Raw genomic sequence first — 18829 nt, 5'->3', positions numbered from 1 at the left:
ACACACACACACACACACACACACGCACACGCACACACACATGCACACACACAGCCTCTTTCCAAAAGTGTGTTATGTATATTCAGCTTATGAATATTGTATCTTTCTCTTAAAATTTTCTTAGTTATCTTGATAGCCCATTTAGGTTGTTGTTATTTAAGATTTGGATCATTATTCTGTTTATATTTGCATTCTTACTGCATAGTACAATCCGTTGAATATATTTAAAATTGAATGCATTTCATTTCTGTATATCTTAGTACTTTAGAAAAATCACATTCTTACTACATAGTACAGTCCCTTCAATAAATGTTTGTTTGGCTTTATAGCATGAAAGTATTGACCCTTCCAGTCCTCATCTTCCTTGATTTTGTAAACCAAGAATTTTTTTAAAACCTTTTCTTACCAAACTACATATGGTGGGTCCAGCAGGTGACATAGTGTTTAAGGTGCTGGACTCCCACATGGCCGACTACGGTTCAAGTTCTGGACCTGGTGGCTTGAAAATCACTCCAGGTACATGTGCATGTATGCCCCAAATCCCATGGGGAGAATGGAGAAGAAAGGATTGCAGCATGGTCATCCCCCTTGGGAAGTGATTTCTTACTTTCCCTCTCACCATCTCTGTCTCCTCTCTGGTGAGAGTATGTGCCATATTGTAAAAATTTTAAGGAAAATAAAAAAACTTTGTATGGTCTTAATAGTTACTTTTTGTGTTTTGACTCAAGACAATGACTTAAAATTTTAGTATCTCCAGATTCCTGAGCCATTCCAGGATTTAACTTATATGCACTTGATCAACTTCTTTCATCCCCAAATATTTCTGTTCTTCCTTCTGCTTTTACCTTTTCTGAAAGGTTATTCAGGTGGCTGCTTACAAAACTATTTGAAAATTCAGGTGATCTATCTAACCCATTTACAAAACATAGGGGGTACTCCATTTGAAGTGAACTATAATGATTTCAGGTGAATACATGGTTTAAATATCAGCTATCAATACCTTTGCCTCTTTTCATTTGTTGTAATTAAAAGGCCCTTATCATGGGAATTGTATGACTTTAAGAGTTTTCTTTGGGGGCGGCAGGTGGTGTGGTGAAGAGTGCTGGACTGCCACGTGGCTGACCACAGTTCGAGTCCCAGACCTGGCGGCTTTCTCTCTCTCTTTCTCTCTCTGTTGCCCTGTCCCTCTCTGGTCAAATTAAAATAAATAAGTAAAGTTCAGTAAAATAATTCTTTTAAAAAAGGTTTTCTTCAAGGTGAATTCATACTTTTTTCTCCTCCCCTTCCTTTGAATTTAGCTGTTGACAGTGTCTTGAAGAGGATGACAATAATCGGTGTAATTTTATCCTTCCGATCATTGGCACAAGAAGCACTTAGAGATGTAAGGAACCATTACAAATACATACACTATATCCAATAATCCTTTTTAATTTCTCCAAAATTGAAAGTTACTCTTTAAATCATAACCTACAATGAGATATTAACATTTTAGTTTTCATATTTATGTAAAATAAACTTTATAGAATCTAGAATTATTCAAGCTCTGTGTTTTGGTATTGAAATTTTGGTGATATAACTTGTCTGGCTATTGTACCACTTTTACCAATTTGGCTATTTATTAAAGCATTTTTAAATTTTGATTATACTGAATATATTTAAAATTGAATGCATTTCATTTCCGTATATCGTGATACTTTAGAAAAATCACATAAAAATAGAATAGTAAAATACTTTTAGATATTTTGTAAACTTTTAAGGGTCACCATTTAAAAATAATTTCACATTTTTTGTTGTCCTGCCTAGGTTTTATCCTACCACATTCCTTTTCTTGTAAGTTCAATTGAAGATTTTAAGGATCACATTCCAAGGGAAACAGATATGAAGGTAATTATATAACTTCTGTTGTTATTTTACAGTTTCTAAAATGTATTTGTTACATATGAATAAAATGTAATACATACTAAGCTACGTAAAGTTTCTGTTTTAGAGTAGTCAGCTTATTTGCCTGTTAAATTGCATCCCTCATAGCTCAGCACCGAAGTTTCAGTTAAGCGTTTTAAAATTCACTCTCCTTTGATCACCTATAGCAATGTAAAATTGTTTGAAAAATCTCATTTTTTTAGTGTTATGCCGTAGTTCTGCTTCAGCCAAGTTTTTTAAATTCTTTAGTGTTCTAGTAGTAAATCTTTTCTTACCAAAGTGAGCTTTCTCAGAATTTGTTAGAATATTTCTTACTCTGTAATTCTTGTACTTTGATTAGGTTGCAATGAATGTGTATGAGTTATCATCAGCTGCTGGATTACCCTGTGAGATTGATCCTGCCTTGGTGGTAGCTCTTTCCTCACAAAAATCAGGTAAAATGTATTAGTAAGTGTGTGGTACTCTTAGTTATCATTTCTAGACAGTATAGTTACAGGTGTGATACTTGTCCATTGACATACCTACTTCGTATTAAGCATTTTGTTTTGGCAGTTAAAATATATCAGTGCAGAAAAGGCAAGATTCCTGATTTCTGGAGTTTGTGTTAGCCATCAAACAGCTGGTTTGTAAGCCATGGAAGTGGATGAGATTACTAAGGCCGCTTAGCATGTATAGGAGCAGTGAAGATGATCAAGGTCTAGAACCTTGAGCCACTCTAACTTAAGTGCTCAGGGAAAAGAGGGAGAACCATCAAAAAAGAAATTAAGAAGGCAAGACCAGTGAAATAGAAGAAAAAATAGGGAAGAATAGTTTCCAAGGAACTGAAATGGGGGAGGGAGTTCAGCTACTCAGAGGTAATGGGTGGTGCTAACAAGATCAGTGTCAATGCAGTATTTTTTTTAATGAAATTTTTTAAATTAATTAATTTGTTTAAATGTTATCATAGATGGACAGAGAGAGAGAAGCAAAGTGAGGAAGCAAGCCACCAGGTCTGGGACTCAAACCCTGGCCAGCCATGTGGGAGGGAGTCCAGCACCATTAACTACCATGGTACCTGCCAGCCCCAGTGTCAGTGTAGTTTTAGGGCAAATGCCTGATTAGGACATACTTGAAGAATAGGAGAAAAGGAATTAGAGATAATAAACATAAAACAACTCTCTTAGAGAGTTTTATGGTATCAGTGAGCAAAGAAATAAAATTGCAGTGATTATAGGCAGGAATAAAACAGAATTTTAAGGTTGAGGTAAATAATAGCATTTATATAAGAGAATGGTCCAATAAATAGCCAAAAATTGATCTTGAAAAGAGTGTCCTATTCTATTTAGACTGGGAACCATTCTCTGTACAGAGTTTGCATCGTTATATAATATTAAACATTTAGAAAATTTCAAGGTCGGTCTTTTGAAACATAGTACCCAGAATGTGCTAGATATTCCTGGATTCATTTAGTTAATAAATCTAGTTAATAACATTTCATGTTTCTGGTGCTGAAGTGTCCCTACTTCAGTCCGTAGCATAGAATTTGAGTTTGTCAGTACTTTTCTCATTTAACCATGTCTCTTTCAGTATGTTAATTATAGTCATGTGGATAATTATTACTTAATTTGCTGTAGCTATATTTTTCACGATCAGCCAAATTTTTAAAACTTACTTTGACTTTCTTTTTAATTCAATTCTTAGTTATATGTGATGACAAGTAGTAGTGTAGCTAGAGGTTCTCAGAAACCAGTTAAGAAATCAGGTGTCAAGGGACCAGCAGATTGTGTGATGGTTACATTGCTGGACTCCCACATAGTTGACTGCGGTTCGAATCCCAGACCCGGTAACTTAAAACTCAGGTTGGGCACCTGTGCATGTGTGCCCAAGTTCCCAAGAGGAGAATGGAGGAGAAGGGATTACAACATGCCAACGCCCAGGGGGTGATTTTTTGCTTTCTGTCTCTCTGGTGAGTGCACATACCCTATAGTAAAAAAACCAACCAAACAAACAAAAAAAACTCTCTCTCAAAAAAAAGCAGGTGCATAGATAATCCATGATTTGAGTACAATAAATATTTTAGAAAGGGTTATGTCTTATGTCTTAAATGCTTTGTAGCAATGCTTGGTATTCATGACTGGTTTTTTATAACTTCCAAAATAGGCTGGAAATACAAGCCACTCTATATCTTTTAAATAGTAGATTTCAGGTCATTAAATTAATATATTTCAGAAAAAAAGTAATGTTCTTTTTTGGTGATTTTTGCACAATAATTTATGGGATTATAAAGTCTCTGAACTGTAGTAAATTACATTTCCTTGTTGTAAAGTAATCATTTCTCAAGTGTTCAATGAGGAAATTTTAGGATTTCAGTTAACCTAACTATATTTTTTGCCCTATAGGCTTACTTACTTGTGTTTTTGCCTTAGGGTGCATGCTCTTGTTGGAGAGAGAGGGAGACAGAGACAGTAAGAAGGAAAGTGAGAAATCACCAAATCGCCCCCCTCCCAGGGGAAATGGCCATGCCACAGTTCCTTCTTTTCCCAAAATCTTGGGCACACATGCATACGCACCCAGAGTGATTTTCAAGCCACTAAGTCTCAGACTCAAACTGCAGTCGGCCATGTGGGAGTCTGGCAACATAACCACTATGCTATCTGCTGGCCCCTTGCTTTATAATCTTACAATTAAATAAAAGTCTGGGGCTACCACGTGGTGTGGTGGTTAAGGGCGCTGGACTCCCACATGATCAACTGTGGTTCAAGTGCCTGGTGGCTTACTGTCTTATTTTTTTTCTCTCTGCCACCCCCAGTCAAATATAAATAAATAAATAGATAGATAGATAGAGTTAAATAAAATAATTCTTTAAAAAAATCTTTGGGGCAGGAACCAGCAGTTAGCGAAATGTCTATGTCGCTGGACTCCCACATAGTCGACCACGGTTCGCGTCCCACACCCGGAGGCTTAAGACTCACGCCGGGCGCGTGTGCGTGCATGCCCAAGATCCCGAGAGGAGTATGGAGGAGAAGGAATTGCAGCATGGCGATCCCCCCTGGGGGGTGATTTCTCACTTTCTGTCTCTCAGTCTCTCTCTGTCTGGCGAGCGCACGTGCCCTATAGCAAAAACTTCTCAAAAAAAAAAAAATTAAAAATCTTGCATTACTGCTTATTAGAGGTTCTTGAAATGAGCCTGAGTAGTTGGTAATAGCTAGTAGTAATGTGTACTGTTTCTACCTTATTATTTTTATTTCTTATAACAAAATCAGTTTTATAGAGCTCTAATTAAATAATTTATTGTTTTTAAATAAAGTAGTAAGCAATTTTTGTCTAATTTATATAGTCAACTTTTAGTTAATCTTGAATACCTGGTTTTATTTTTATTTTGCTTAGAAAATATTAGCCCAGAAGAAGAATATAAAATTGCCTGCCTTCTCATGGTCTTCGTGGCAGTTTCTTTGCCAACCCTGGCTAGTAATGTGATGTCTCAGTACAGTCCTGCTATAGAAGGTAACAGAGGTTTACAATTGTTTTTACGTGGAAAGATCATGGAATGTGGTATAGTAGGTACTCTTCAAGTTTTCGATGCTATGTAAGTTCTGTCACTTATTAGCTATGTGACCTGGGATAGCCTGTGTGTCTTTTTTTAACCCCAGTTTTCTGATTTACGAAATGTATGTGAGTTCTTATAAACTTGAATGCATGTGTGGTGGTAGAGGATGGTGAGGTAATATCAAGTGTAAAGGATTATTTTAAAGAATCAATGATAGTGTTTGTAATGCAGTTGTGCCCTTCCTTTTTAAGTTTCTTAGATACTGTAAAACTGTCCTGTGACTTTTTTTTTAAGGGGTCTCTAAAATCTTTGCCTATTTAATACAGAGATGATAATTTATTGCTCTCTTGTTACACTCTTTTTTGTTTTTTTGTTTGTTTTTTAAATAATTATTTAAGTTTATTTATTCATTGATTTATTTTAATTTGACCAGACAGAGACAGAGAGAGAGAGAGAGAAAGTCAGAAAGCAAGCCCCTAGGCCCAGGACTCAAACTGTGGTCAGCCACGTGGGAGTGTCCAGCGCCTTAACCACCATGCCACCTGCTGGTGCCTGCTTCACTGTTTTTGAAAGCATCCAGTTCTCATGAAATTGATAGGATAGCAAATCAGGTCATGTCTTGCTCTACTTTTAATCATGCCACTATTCATGCAGACTGTGAAGTTGTTACCTTCTATATATTTTTTTTAATCTCTGGGTCATACTAAATCTACAACCCTACTTGCACTTTCTCAGGGCACTGCAACAATATACATTGTTTGGCCAAAGCCATCAACCAGATTGCTGCAGCCTTGTTTACAATCCATAAAGGAAGCATTGAAGATCGTCTTAAAGAATTTCTGGCGGTATGTGTAATTACAGAAATCATGATATTTTAGAAAGAAAATAGGAAGTATGACTATGAGAAGTCACAATGTAAATGTTCCTTTTTACATTTTATTTAATGTCTTCTAGTGGTATTTTTTGTTTCAAAAGCTTTTCTCAAATATATGAATTTCAGTCTTTGTTTACTTTTTTTGTTTTTTGTGGGGTTTCTTTTGCTGTTTTAATTTTGGAGAGAAGAACAGGCGAAGGCAGGGCATCAGTTTTTCCCTTAGAAGCAGAATTGTCTTCCTTGTTTGCAGAGCTCCATGAGGTGACTGTTTTTCCTGTAATGATGATAGACTGCTCTCGGAATTTTCCTACTGTTTAAAGAGGAAAAAAACAAATTAATGCAAAGAGTGAGAATGTTATCTATTTCTATTTATTTGGTGAAAGACCATTAATTGTGACAAACTCATTAAGAAAACAGGGCCAGCCCAGTGGCACAGTGGTTCAGTGCTGCACAGAGGAAGCCAGCGCACATATGGCTGACTAGTATTCAAATCCCAGCCCAGCTAGCTTCACTCTGGGCATGTGTGTACTTCCCAGGATCCTGATATAATGGAAAATTAGAACAAAAAGGATCGTGGCATGACCAGACCCCATTGAGGGCTTCTCCCCACCCCAGTCTCTCTTGTGCATTGCCTCACAAAATATGGCTCTGAGTTTCTCTATCAGTGTAGTTATTTCTTTCCTTTATCAATACAGGTTGAATATCCCTTATTTGAAATGTTTGAGACCAAAAATATTTCAGATTTTCTATTTGGGAGTGGGGAGCTGGAATATTTGCATATACATAATGAGATATCTTGGAGATGGGATCTGAGTCTAAACATGAAATTTATTTAATACTCTCATTCACATACCCTGAAAATAATTTTATACAGTATTTTTTTTTTAAGGTTTTTGCCATAGGGTGTGTGCACTTGCTGAAGAGAGACGATGACAGGGAAAGTGAGAAATCACCCCTGAAGAGATGACCACACTGCAGTCCTTTCTCATCCATTATCTAATCCATCATCTTCCTAGGATTTTGAGCACACATGCCTGGTGTAATTTTCACACCACCGTGTCTGGGACTCAAACTACAGTCCACCATGTGGCAGTCCAGCTGCATTAACCACCACACCACCTGCTGGAATCAACAGTATTTTTTTTTTTTTTAAGGTTTTTGCCATAGGACTCATATACTCAACAGAAAGAGAGAGAGACTGAGAGGGAAAGTGAGAAATCATCCCCCAAGGAGGATGACCATGCCTCAGTCTCTTCTCCTTTGTTCTCCTGGGATTTGGGGCATGCACACTCCTATGCCCAGAGTGATTTTCAAGCCGCTGGGTCTGGGACTTAAACCTCAGTAAGCCATGTGGGAATCTAGCACTTTAACTGTTATGCCAACTACTGGCCCCATCTCTACAGTATTTTTATATTGTGGCATTTTGACTGCATTCTGTCACAAGGCAGATGCGGAATTTTCCACTTGTGGCATGATGTTGATGCTCAAAATGTTTCAGATTTTGGAGGATTTGCGTTTTTCTGATTAGGGATGCTCAGCCTGTATAAACTGTATCAATATTTTACTTAAAGGAAAGATGCACTGTGGCATAATGAGTTCTAAATTGCTTGCTTCTTTTTCAATCTTGTTGGCTTTTTTTTTTTTTTTTTGGAGAAGGTTTTGCTGTAGGGTACGTGTGCTCGCCAGACAGAGAGATAGAAAGCGAGAAATCACCACCCCCCCCAGGGGGGATGGCCACGCCATAGTCCCTTCTCCTCCATTCTCCTCTCAAGATCTTGGGCACGCACGCACACGCACACGACCTGGCATGAGTTTTAAGCCACTGGGTCCAGGACATGAACTGTGGTCAACTACATGCGAATCCAGCGACATGGCCATTACACTCACCGCTGGTCCCAATCTTGTTGACTTTTTAAAAAAAATATTTATTTTATTTTTATTGTTGTTATTTTTCTTTCCCCAGTTTTTGCTACAGGCCATATGTGCTCACTGGAGAGAGACTGGGAAAGGAGTGAGAAATCACCCTCAACGGATGGTGGATGACCACTCCACAACCCTTCCTCGTTTCTCTTCTTGGGACTCTAGGCACACACACACACACACACGTGGGCTGGGTATGGTTTTCAAGCCACCAGATGTAGGAATCAAAATGCACAGCCAGTCATGTGGAATCCAGCCACCTTAACCTCCGTGCCATCTGCTGACCCAAAAAATAATTTTAGTGATTTTTTTGGTTTGTTTTTTAAAGCAGATATACTACTTACTTGAGAAAATAACTTTTATTTTTAAAGAACATAATCAAAGCTTTTTAAATCTTTCCATTTGCTTTATTTCCTTCATTCAGCACTAAATGTCGTAATCTCACAGTGTTCCTGTAAGTTCAAACCCAGTATGAAATTGTCATCTTGCTTGACAGCTAAGAAGTATTGTTAACACAGATATTGGAAAGAAAGAAAATAATTTGAATCATTTAAAAAAGAGACTTATTTTGAAAAAGAAATCAGTTTTTTTGTTTGTTTGGGTTTTTTTTGGAGAGGTTTTTGCTATAGGGCGCGTGCGCTCGCCAGACAGACAGAGAGAGAGATGTAGAAAGTGAGAAATCACCCCCCAGAGGGGATGGTCACGCCGCAAATCCCTTCTCCTCCATTCTCCTCTCAGGATCTTGGGCACGCACGCACACGCTCCCGGCGTGAGTTTTAAGCCACCAGGTCAGGGACGCAAACCACGGGCAACTACGTGGGAGTCCAGCGACATAGCCATTACGCTAACTGCTGGTTCCCAAAAAGAAATAAGTTTTAAAGGCCAATAATATTTTGTTATACTTGATGTCTTTAGTCTCTTTATTCTTTAGTAGCTCTCTAAATTTTTGCCTGCGTGTAAAGTATCTAAGCTCATCTTATTTGTTACCTAATTACTTTTTATTTTATGTATCACACTGGATGACTGAAATTTGTTGGAAGTTGAAGCATACTGAAAATAAATAACTGATGAACATTTCATTAAAAATCCTACCTAACATGTATGTGTGTGTACTTTAAAGCTTGCATCCTCCAGTCTACTAAAAATTGGCCAGGAGACTGATAAAACTACAACAAGGAATAGAGAGTCTGTTTACTTACTGCTAGATATGGTAAGTTTCATTTTATTTTTTTCTAACAAAGTTTCAGTTATTCCTAAGAGTTTTTTTCTTGGCATTTTAGTAATTGAATAGTAATAAGAGCAGATGTGCTTTTTGATCCTATGTTTATTTCACCAAAACCACAGCTTTCTAAAAATAGCTGAAAAGATTGATAGCATTCATATTTTATCATTATGGCAATATCAGAAAACAACTAAATCAAGTATATTAGCATTAACTATAGGATATTCTTTTATGAACCTTTTTTTAACCTTGTTAGGAAACACTAAGGTCTTAAATTTTCCTAGTGTACCAGTTTTAATTCCTCAGTTTTCCACATTCTGATTATAGCTCTGTGTAATATAATTTTTGGTAATTTCCTGTGTCTAGTCAGTATCTTTTCTGCATTGTCTATGAACCTGCCATTCTTGTTTCTCTTATGTTGTTCTTCCACTGTTCAGGGTCATTCATGGTATCTACATGGGTCCGTGTCTGTTCTGGTAACTCAGCATACCCCGTAGCTGAAATCTTTTTCCAGATAGTCTCTGCTGATTATTCTGGCAAAAGTAATCTTTCTTTCCTTCTAAACTACTCTAGAACTTACAGCTTTCCATTATATTATAATTAGGTTTTGCTTCCTGGCTTAGTCTTGGTTCACCAGTTAGACTTGATGGTAATGAATCGTATTTTAGACATTACTGTATTATTTTTTATGTCTATTGTATTGTTGAAGAAAGTGTCTAGTATATTCCTGTTGATTAATTGACTTAATTGAATAGTAGTATCACCTTAAATGTTTTTTATAGAATTCTCTGTGGCACATTTACATTTTAGGTTTTAAGATTTAAAAAGAAAATAATTTTTGTCCATTTGTAGTAACAATGTCTAGCTGTGTGTAGCTGTCAGTAAATGTTCTCTTTATAAATAACTTTAATTTTGATGCATTTTTGGAATTTTTCAGATTGTGCAGGAATCCCCATTTCTGACCATGGATCTTTTGGAATCTTGTTTTCCTTATGTCTTACTGAGAAATGCATATCATGCTGTCTACAAACAAAGTGTTACATCTTCTGCATAAAATATTTGCTTATTCAAGACAAGCACGCATTTTTTTGTTGCCTTGGTTTTACCTGTAAACTGTGGAACTGTTTTACCTTAAGGCCTGGAAACAGTTTTGTGAAATACAAATTCCTTTCATATGGTTGTATTTTCTGATCATTGGTTTCTTAATATGGCTGTACTGCAATATACTTGGTTGGTTAGGTTGCACATTCACTGAATTCACTGAAATAATTCCTTTTAATTTTAGAGTATCATTTGTTTGGAAAAACATACATTATCTACATGTTTTTGATATTTGATAATGAAAAAAACCTTTGCTTGTTTATTTCTGAAAAAGAATTGTATTTAGTGATTATTTTAGATAGTGAAATTATAGCATTCATCTGTGTGTAAATTATTTCATATAGGGAAGAGTTCTGATCTGTACCTATGGTTCTTATTGAAAACAAAATTGGATGTGCATTTCTGTGATGTTATGAATACATTTCTACTTTATTTTAAAACATTTGCCAAACTAAATACTGTAACACTATATAACATAATAAAAAAAAAAAAGTTGAAGGACTGCTTAGTATCAGAAGCAGATCATGTCCCAAATTCTAAAACAGCAGTATATGTTGTTGCTTGTATAAATCCTAGTGATAATTTTTAGACTAATTTCATGGTGCCCCGTTGGCATTAGCACTACCATTGTACCCTGCTGTATAATAAAAAAAAAATCTTAGACATTTATCAACTGTTGATACAAGAGATATCAATCTCCCCTCTTCCCTACAGGGTGGATAGCCACAACCACAATCCCTTCACCATTCCCATTCTCCTTCCAGGATTTTGAGCATGCAGATGTGCCCAGAGTGATTTTCAAGCTGCCAGATATGGGATTCAAACCACAGTTGTCCATGCAGACCTCTAGCACCTTATCCATCATACCATCCATCTGCTGGCCCCCTTAGAGTAATCTTAACTAAGTCAGGTGGTAAGGTTTAGAAATTTCCAATTTTGGGGAACCAGCAGTTTGCGTAATGGCTATGCCTCTGGATTCCCACGTTGTTGACCACAGTTCGCGTCCCGGACCCAGTGGCTTAGAACTCATGCCAAGCGCATGTGCATGCATGCCCAATATCCCGAGAGGAGAATGGGGGAGAAGGGATTGCGGCGTGACCATCCCCCCTGGGGGGTGATTTCTCGCTTTCTGTCTCTATGTCTTTCTCTGTCTGTCTGGCGAGCACACATGCCCTATAGCAAAAACCTCTCCAAAAAAAATAATATAAATTCCCCATGATGTAATCAGTATATTAAAGAAATATTCCTGTAAACTTAACCCTGAACTCATGCCCTATCAACATCTTTTCTTTTTTTGGGGGGGAGAGGTTTTTGCTTTAGGGTGCGTGCACTCACCAGACAGACAGACAGAGAGAGACAAAGAGACAGAAAGCGAGAAATCACCCCCAGGGGGGATGGTCACACCGCAATCCGTTCTTCCCCATTCTCCTCTCGGGATCTTGGGGCGCACGCACACGCACCTGGCGTGAGTTTTAAGCCACCAGGTCCGGAACGCGAACCACCATCGACTACATGGTAGTCCAGCGACATAGCCATTACGCTAACTGCTGGTCCCCCTTATCAACATCTTGATAAAAGTGAAACCAGCAAACTTCTCTTACCAGGACTTCCCTGCTCTAGTCAGAAATTATTCTCCAATTATGTATATGTAAATCCACTGAATTTGAAAAAAAATTCAAATGTTTATCTTAAATAATATAAATCATGCAACCATCAACTTTGTTGTTTAAATCTGTTCTGATCTAGATATATAGCATAGAATCCAGATCTAGAAGGCCACTTAAGAAAGCAGCCCCACTGGGCCAGCAGATAGCATAGCACTTACATCATTGGACTCCCACATGTCCAACCACAGTTCCAGTCCCGGACCTGGTGGCTTAAAAATCACACCAGGCATGTGTTCATATGTGCCCAAGATCCCAGGAGGAGAATGGAAGAGAAAGGATTGTGATGTGACCATCTCCTGGGGTGGGGCGGGGGGTGATTTCTCACTTTCCCTTTCACTGTCTCCGTCTCTCTCTCTCTCAATCTCTGTCTCTCTATGGCAAGCATGTGTGCCCTAAGGCAACAACCTTTAAATAAAAAAGGATGCAATCCTAGACATCATTGATTGATCACAGTCATCCTTCCCAAAGAATGTGTATGCCACTTCAAAATCTTTCTCACTGAACATTATAGTCAACTTCTCTTAATCAACCCAAATGTTTTCAATTTCTGAATATCTCTTTTCATATTCTTGATCTAGTTCTTTTACCTTGAAATTGAACTATATAATTACACTTGGCTCCTTGTTATAACTTCCTAAATAAAATTATATTTGTATTTTCCTTAGCAAACTCTGATTAATCTACCAAATTACAATTGATTAAATGTGAATAGTATACATTTTTCATTTTGACCAATTCAAAGAACAAAAATTATTCAAAAGTTCCAGAGGCTACACTACAGTAATGTCTGTCTGTTGATGATAAAGTGGATAGATTTTGCTCTTTGCTCACAAAGAAACTGCAAGAAGACCCTTTATTCCCCTATTTTTATGAACCCTAAATACCCTAAGTAAAAACAGGAAACATTTCATAATACACTGCAACTAGCTTTCTGTCTTTCAGTAAGGACAAGACAGCACCAGACTCATGAGGAAGTTATATACAGCCTGTTGGTATACATATAATAGAATGGCCTATCCTGCTGTACTAGGAAGAGAACATGAACTTAAAGGCTACTGGGGAGGGTTTCAGCCTCAACTTGATCAAAGAGACAATAGTAAAATGATTGAACCAGCTAAGAGAGAGGGTCGTCCACTTTCAAAAGTTACCTTAAAAATCAACAGTTGCCCTCCCTACAGTTATACCTTCCAATCTTTCAGTTTCTGCCACAGAGGAAAGACGTTTCGTATACATTAAACAGAGACATACAATGCCTGTCTTTCATAGTCTGGTTTGCTTTGTTTAGCATTAAATCTTCTACTTTGTATCAAATGTCAAGGTCTCATTGTTTTCTATGGCTGAGAAATATTCAGTAGAGTACATGTGCCACACTTTCTCAACTCCTTCATCTCTTCTTGGACATTTGGGGTGATTCCATGTCCTAGCAATTGTGCATAATGCTGCAATAAGCATGAATGTGCAAGTATTTTTCCAACTGAGTATTTTATCCTTTAGGTAAATACCCAGAAATGTAATTGCTTGATTGTATCGTAGTTTTATTTGAAGTTTTTTAAGGAACCTCCATATTCTTCTCTACAATGGCTGTACTAATTTACAATATAAAAGGGGGGGGAGAAAGGGAATCAAGGAAAAAAAAAACATTTAACAAACACAAAAATTAGAAGTTATCTGTTGATGATAATATATGTGGTAATATCTTTGACTTGACTAATGTACACTGTATTTATGCTGGGGAAAATTATTTAAATGCCATAAAGATGTACAGTGATTAAATATAATATAAGTTAATTAATTAATTAATTAAAAATCAATACTAACTCACAAGCATGACAATAATACTCCATTTTGTTTTTATTCTTGAAAAGACTTTAAAAACTCAGTAGTTTATTCCTCCTACTTCTAACCATGCTCTACTCAAAAGATTGTTTTAAATCACAAAATGTTCTGTGCCCATTTCCACTTAAAAATTTTTGGTGCTCCCTTTGCTCTCAGTATGAAAGTTAAACACTTTGATAAGACTTACCACTCTATGACCTGAGCAAAGCTTATCTCACCAAACTCTTATCCTTCATCTTCCCCTTGTTCTCTGCTTCCAAAATTCTGAACCACCTCCAGTTCTTCAAAGGCTTTGCTACCTCTTGCTTCTGGACCTTTGACCATGCTATTTCCTTTGTCACAAAGACAATGTCACCATTGGTAGCTGACCTGGCCATTTCCAGCTTCTTTGTTAGAATCCGGTGACACACCACCACTTCTGGGAGGCTTTGGTATCAATTTTCATTCAGACTCTGTGCCATTGCTACATGTTCCCATAGCTTCATCCGAAGATTCATGCTCTATTATGGTCCTTTAATTTTAGATTATATTCTCTACTATACTTGAAGTCTATAAAGGCAGGGACATTGTCTTGCTCTTCAATGAACACTGAGCTCCAGCATAGTACTTCTCTTCCATATGCAGAGAAATATCTGCATATGGAAGCTGATGTTAACACATACTACTTGGCCTTCTACTGCTATATTAGTTTTCTTTTGTTGCATAACAAATTGCCAGAAACTTGGTGGCTTAAAACCACACCGTTGATTATCTCAGTTTCTGTGGGTAAGGATTCAGATATAGACAAGTTGAGTTCTTTGCCTAGTGTCACTTTATGCTCTTTTCAAGTTGTCAGCTGGGGTTGCCATTTTACTTGAAGCATGGGATCCTCTTGCACACCCGCTGGATCTTGGCCCCATGACTGAGATCCCTGTTTTCTTGCTTGCTATTAGCCAGACTATTCCCAGTTCCCAGGGTCCATTCTCAGGCCCTTGCCACATGACCCTTCTTCTCACAACATGGCAGCTTACCTCTTTAAGGCCAGAGGAGAGCATCTGCTGCTGCTTCTTTTCTCTTTTAAGGACACCTGAAATAGGTCAAGATTGCCCACATAATCTTCCTTTGATTAACTAAATTCAACTTATAAGGTAAATAATTTCATTATATCTACAAACACCCTCTTGCCTTGTGAAATAAGATCATCAGAAGAACAATATCCTATAATACTTACAGAATTCTTCTATACTCAAGGAAAGGAAAGTATATAGAACAAGAAAACCACAGAGCAGGAGTCTTGAGAGACATCAATGAGTTCTGCCAACCATATCTGGAAAGAGAAAAAATGCCTCAATTTATAAGATACAGGCATAAGTTAGCTGTGGTATTTAAAATCAAACATTAAAAAATTACTGTGAATAGCCAAAGGAAGAGCAACATAGAAAAGAAAACTTTAACTGAATCTGACCATCAAGGGTCATAGAGTTCAAAGACCATGGCCGATACAGAGGACCACTTTGTGATGAGACCAGGCGAGTCATCCACCAAGGATCGCTATTGAACATCTCTCCCCATCCAATATTCAGCACCTTTTGCCTTGGTTAAACTGGATCTAGTAGAAGAAAAATACAAGTTTTTTTGCCTTATTCCAGTCTCTTATCTAGATTCCAGAATATAGTTTTAATAATCTGCTGAGGATAAACTTACTTTTTCAAAAAAGAAAAACTTCTACAACATAAAAATCAGTTGACCTCTTCTTCCATTCCACAATTTTTGTTTTACCTTTTCATACCCAAAGTCTCACTAAAATGCTACCCTCTCTAAACAAATAAACAAACAAACAAACTGAAGCACAAGTGTGGAATTTTAGCTTCACCCCTTAGAACAACATGAAAATAAATTGCTGATAGTTTTTATAGTAGAGGTTTCTTCTCACTTTCAATCGCTCAAGTTTTCAGAAGAATTTAGAGCTGTTTTGTCTTGAGTGCCTCATCATAAAAGACTCCCAGATCTCAGTAAGAGGTCTTACCTAGGTATTCCCACAGCATTCTCTATTTCTTTCTCATAACACCTTTCCTAAGAAATGTTAGCAATCTGCTGATTGCATCCTTCATGTAACTTTCTAAGGACAGGAACTGTATCTCCCTTTGTTTGTTCTCTTTATATAGTGATTTACCATAGATCCCTAGAACATTAGAATCTCCTGAGAAATTTTTGTTCATTCGTTTGTTTGTTTACATGTTTGTTTGTAATACCAATGTACAAGCCTCATCCTACCAGCTGAATCAGATTTCTGAGGGAAGAACTTCAGAAACAGCTTTTGTTAATCTATCCTATTTCACACATTCATAGGACTAAGGGTCAGCAGGGGCAGACTCATGTCCACCTGCAGGTTGGCAGGTTGGCTGTGGCAGTTCTGCTAGAGGAGAAGTGGCCATCTAGAAAACATCAAAACAGACTTAGGTAACTTCTAAATTTTCACTTTTCCAAATAAAATGGAGAGACATGGATTGTATTTACTTATGTCTGAAAAAAAAATGGGCAATGTGTAGGAAACCATGGATTTCAAGATGCTGTCATCAGGAAATGAAAGATAGTGATTTCTAATAGAATATAAACAAGCTAAGCCCCACAATTGCCTCAGTTAACTGCTGCAGTGCAAGGATGGGGAACCTAGGAAGGGCCCATCTGATGTCCTGACTCGTGAAAATGGAGCATTACCTACAATAAAGCTGCTAGGATAAATAAATGAGATTAGCAATGTAGCAGGGTAAAAGATCAACATGCAAAAACCAATTGTATGTTCATATATGTATGAGTCCTGCTGACTGGCTCTATTTTGTAAGGATTAATGCCATTTTGGCCTCACATTTCTTGCAGCCATGTGTTTGCTGCTTAAGATAACAATCTATTTCCTTCACTTGCACAGCTTGCCTTTTTTAGAAAAAGGCTGATGATTTGGGGAACCTGGAAGCAATTGCATTTCCAAACCAGATGTAGCCCCATTTGAATTTCCTTTAAAAACCCTGCTTGTGAGGAACACAGAGTTGAGACTATGAGACATGCTGCCATCTATCTGAATATTCTCAAATGTGAGTTACCTTCTAATAAATTCCTGTGAAGTGTTCTATGGAGGTATCTTGTTTTGCTTTCTTGACCTCTCAAAGATCAATCCTCAAACAATACAGTAAGAACAAACAACCAAAAATGAAAATAAAAGGCAATCTCAATTTTACTAGCATAAAAAAATAAGAAATGCTTACAGATAAAGCATGCACTACACTAGCATACTGAAAACTTAAATTTTAAAATAAAATGGCTGAAAGAAAATAAATATGGCACACCTTAAAAAAAAAAGAGAGAGAGAGAAATATTTCAATATTAGAAACTCTAATTATTTATTTATTTATTTTCAGGTTTTTGCTGTAAGGCAGGTATACTTGCTAAAGAGAGACGGAGAGAGAGGAAAAGTGAAAAACCACCCCTGGGGGGAATGACCATGCTGCAACTCCATCTACTCTTCAAACTGCAGAATCAGCCATGTGGGATCCAGAGCCTTAACCATTACACCACCTTCTGCCCTCAAGAGTAACTGATTTTCAACCAAAATATATATCATTTCAGAGGAAAAAATATCATATTTACAACAAATGGTGCTGAAAATACTGATATCTATATGAATTTTTATCTGTAACTTGCACCATTACCAGTTATGTCAAGTCCATCATACACCTAGATTTATAACTAAACCAATAAAATATTTAGAAAGAACCATAGAAGAAAGCATTTTTAACCTTGAACTTTGCAAAGATTTCTGAGTTATAACAAGTCAAGTGCATTGATAGTTTTGACTTTTCCAAATAACTTCTGTTCTTTAAAAGATACCTTTTTAAAAATGAAAATGCAAGCTACAGACGAGAGGATGATCTATTTCAATTTATACACATAATAAAGCACTTTTATCCTGAATATATAAAGACATTTTAAAATGCAGTATTAAGAAAGTAAAAAAAAAAATATTAGGCAAAAGAATTTAATAGACATTTTACTAAGAAAAAACACACATGACAAACTCATGAAAATGTTTAACATCATTTGTTGTTAGGAACATAAAAATGAAAACTTGTGGAGATAGCACTAAATTTTATCAGAATGACTAAAATAAAGAGAGTGATAATACAAGGTGCTCACAAGTATGTGAAGGAAATAGAATCTTCATACAATGAAAGTGGCAATGTATAAAGTTATAACTACTTTTTACAAGACTTTGGCGGTTTCCTTAAAAACTGAACATACTTACTCCCAGATTCAGCCATTTTACCCCTAGGAATTTACATAAGAGAAAAGAAAGCATATGTTCATACAAAGACTAGTATATTCATGTTTAAAACAGGATTAGTTATAAGACCTAAAAACAGGAAAGACCTCAAATGTCTATTAACATGTGAATGTATAAACTGTGCTATATTCAGACAGAACAGAAAACAAAGAAATAAACTATAGATACACACTGCAGTATGGTCAGACTCCAAAGTAATATGCTGAGTAACAAAAAAAAAAAAAAAAACTAACAAAAGAAAGTGCATGCTAGATGATTCCACTGATATAAAGTTCAAAAGTTGCAAACTAATCTATAATGAAAGAAAGCCTTTCATTTTTAGCCTCAATATGGACAAGAGCAGGAAGAAATAGGAAGAGAACGATTATAAAATAGTAATGGGACATTTTTAAGGTTGCTGTGTAAATTCATGATCTTGAGTGTGATTATGATTTCCTACATGCACGTA

The 18829-nt window shown here is 36.7% G+C and overlaps 1 protein-coding gene across 1 annotated transcript in view; it reads left to right on the top strand.

Moving 5' to 3' along the window:
- The window catches only part of NCKAP1 (NCK associated protein 1), a gene marked incomplete at its 5' end in the record, with an annotated part of 112364 nt that extends 101132 nt beyond the window's left edge, over positions 1 to 11232 (top strand). Inside the window, 7 exon segments of the mRNA XM_014586051.1 lie at positions 1299 to 1381; positions 1804 to 1884; positions 2261 to 2354; positions 5287 to 5403; positions 6182 to 6291; positions 9361 to 9450; positions 10400 to 11232. Of these exon segments, the coding sequence (XP_014441537.1) occupies positions 1299 to 1381; positions 1804 to 1884; positions 2261 to 2354; positions 5287 to 5403; positions 6182 to 6291; positions 9361 to 9450; positions 10400 to 10516 (692 nt within the window).
- Positions 11233 to 18829: the final 7597 nt, after the last annotated feature.

This window comes from Tupaia chinensis, unplaced genomic scaffold (genome assembly GCF_000334495.1).
Source record: "Tupaia chinensis unplaced genomic scaffold, TupChi_1.0 Scaffold000111_1, whole genome shotgun sequence".
Classification (NCBI taxonomy): domain Eukaryota; kingdom Metazoa; phylum Chordata; class Mammalia; order Scandentia; family Tupaiidae; genus Tupaia; species Tupaia belangeri.
This window is presented reverse-complemented; position numbering and strand designations above follow the sequence as displayed.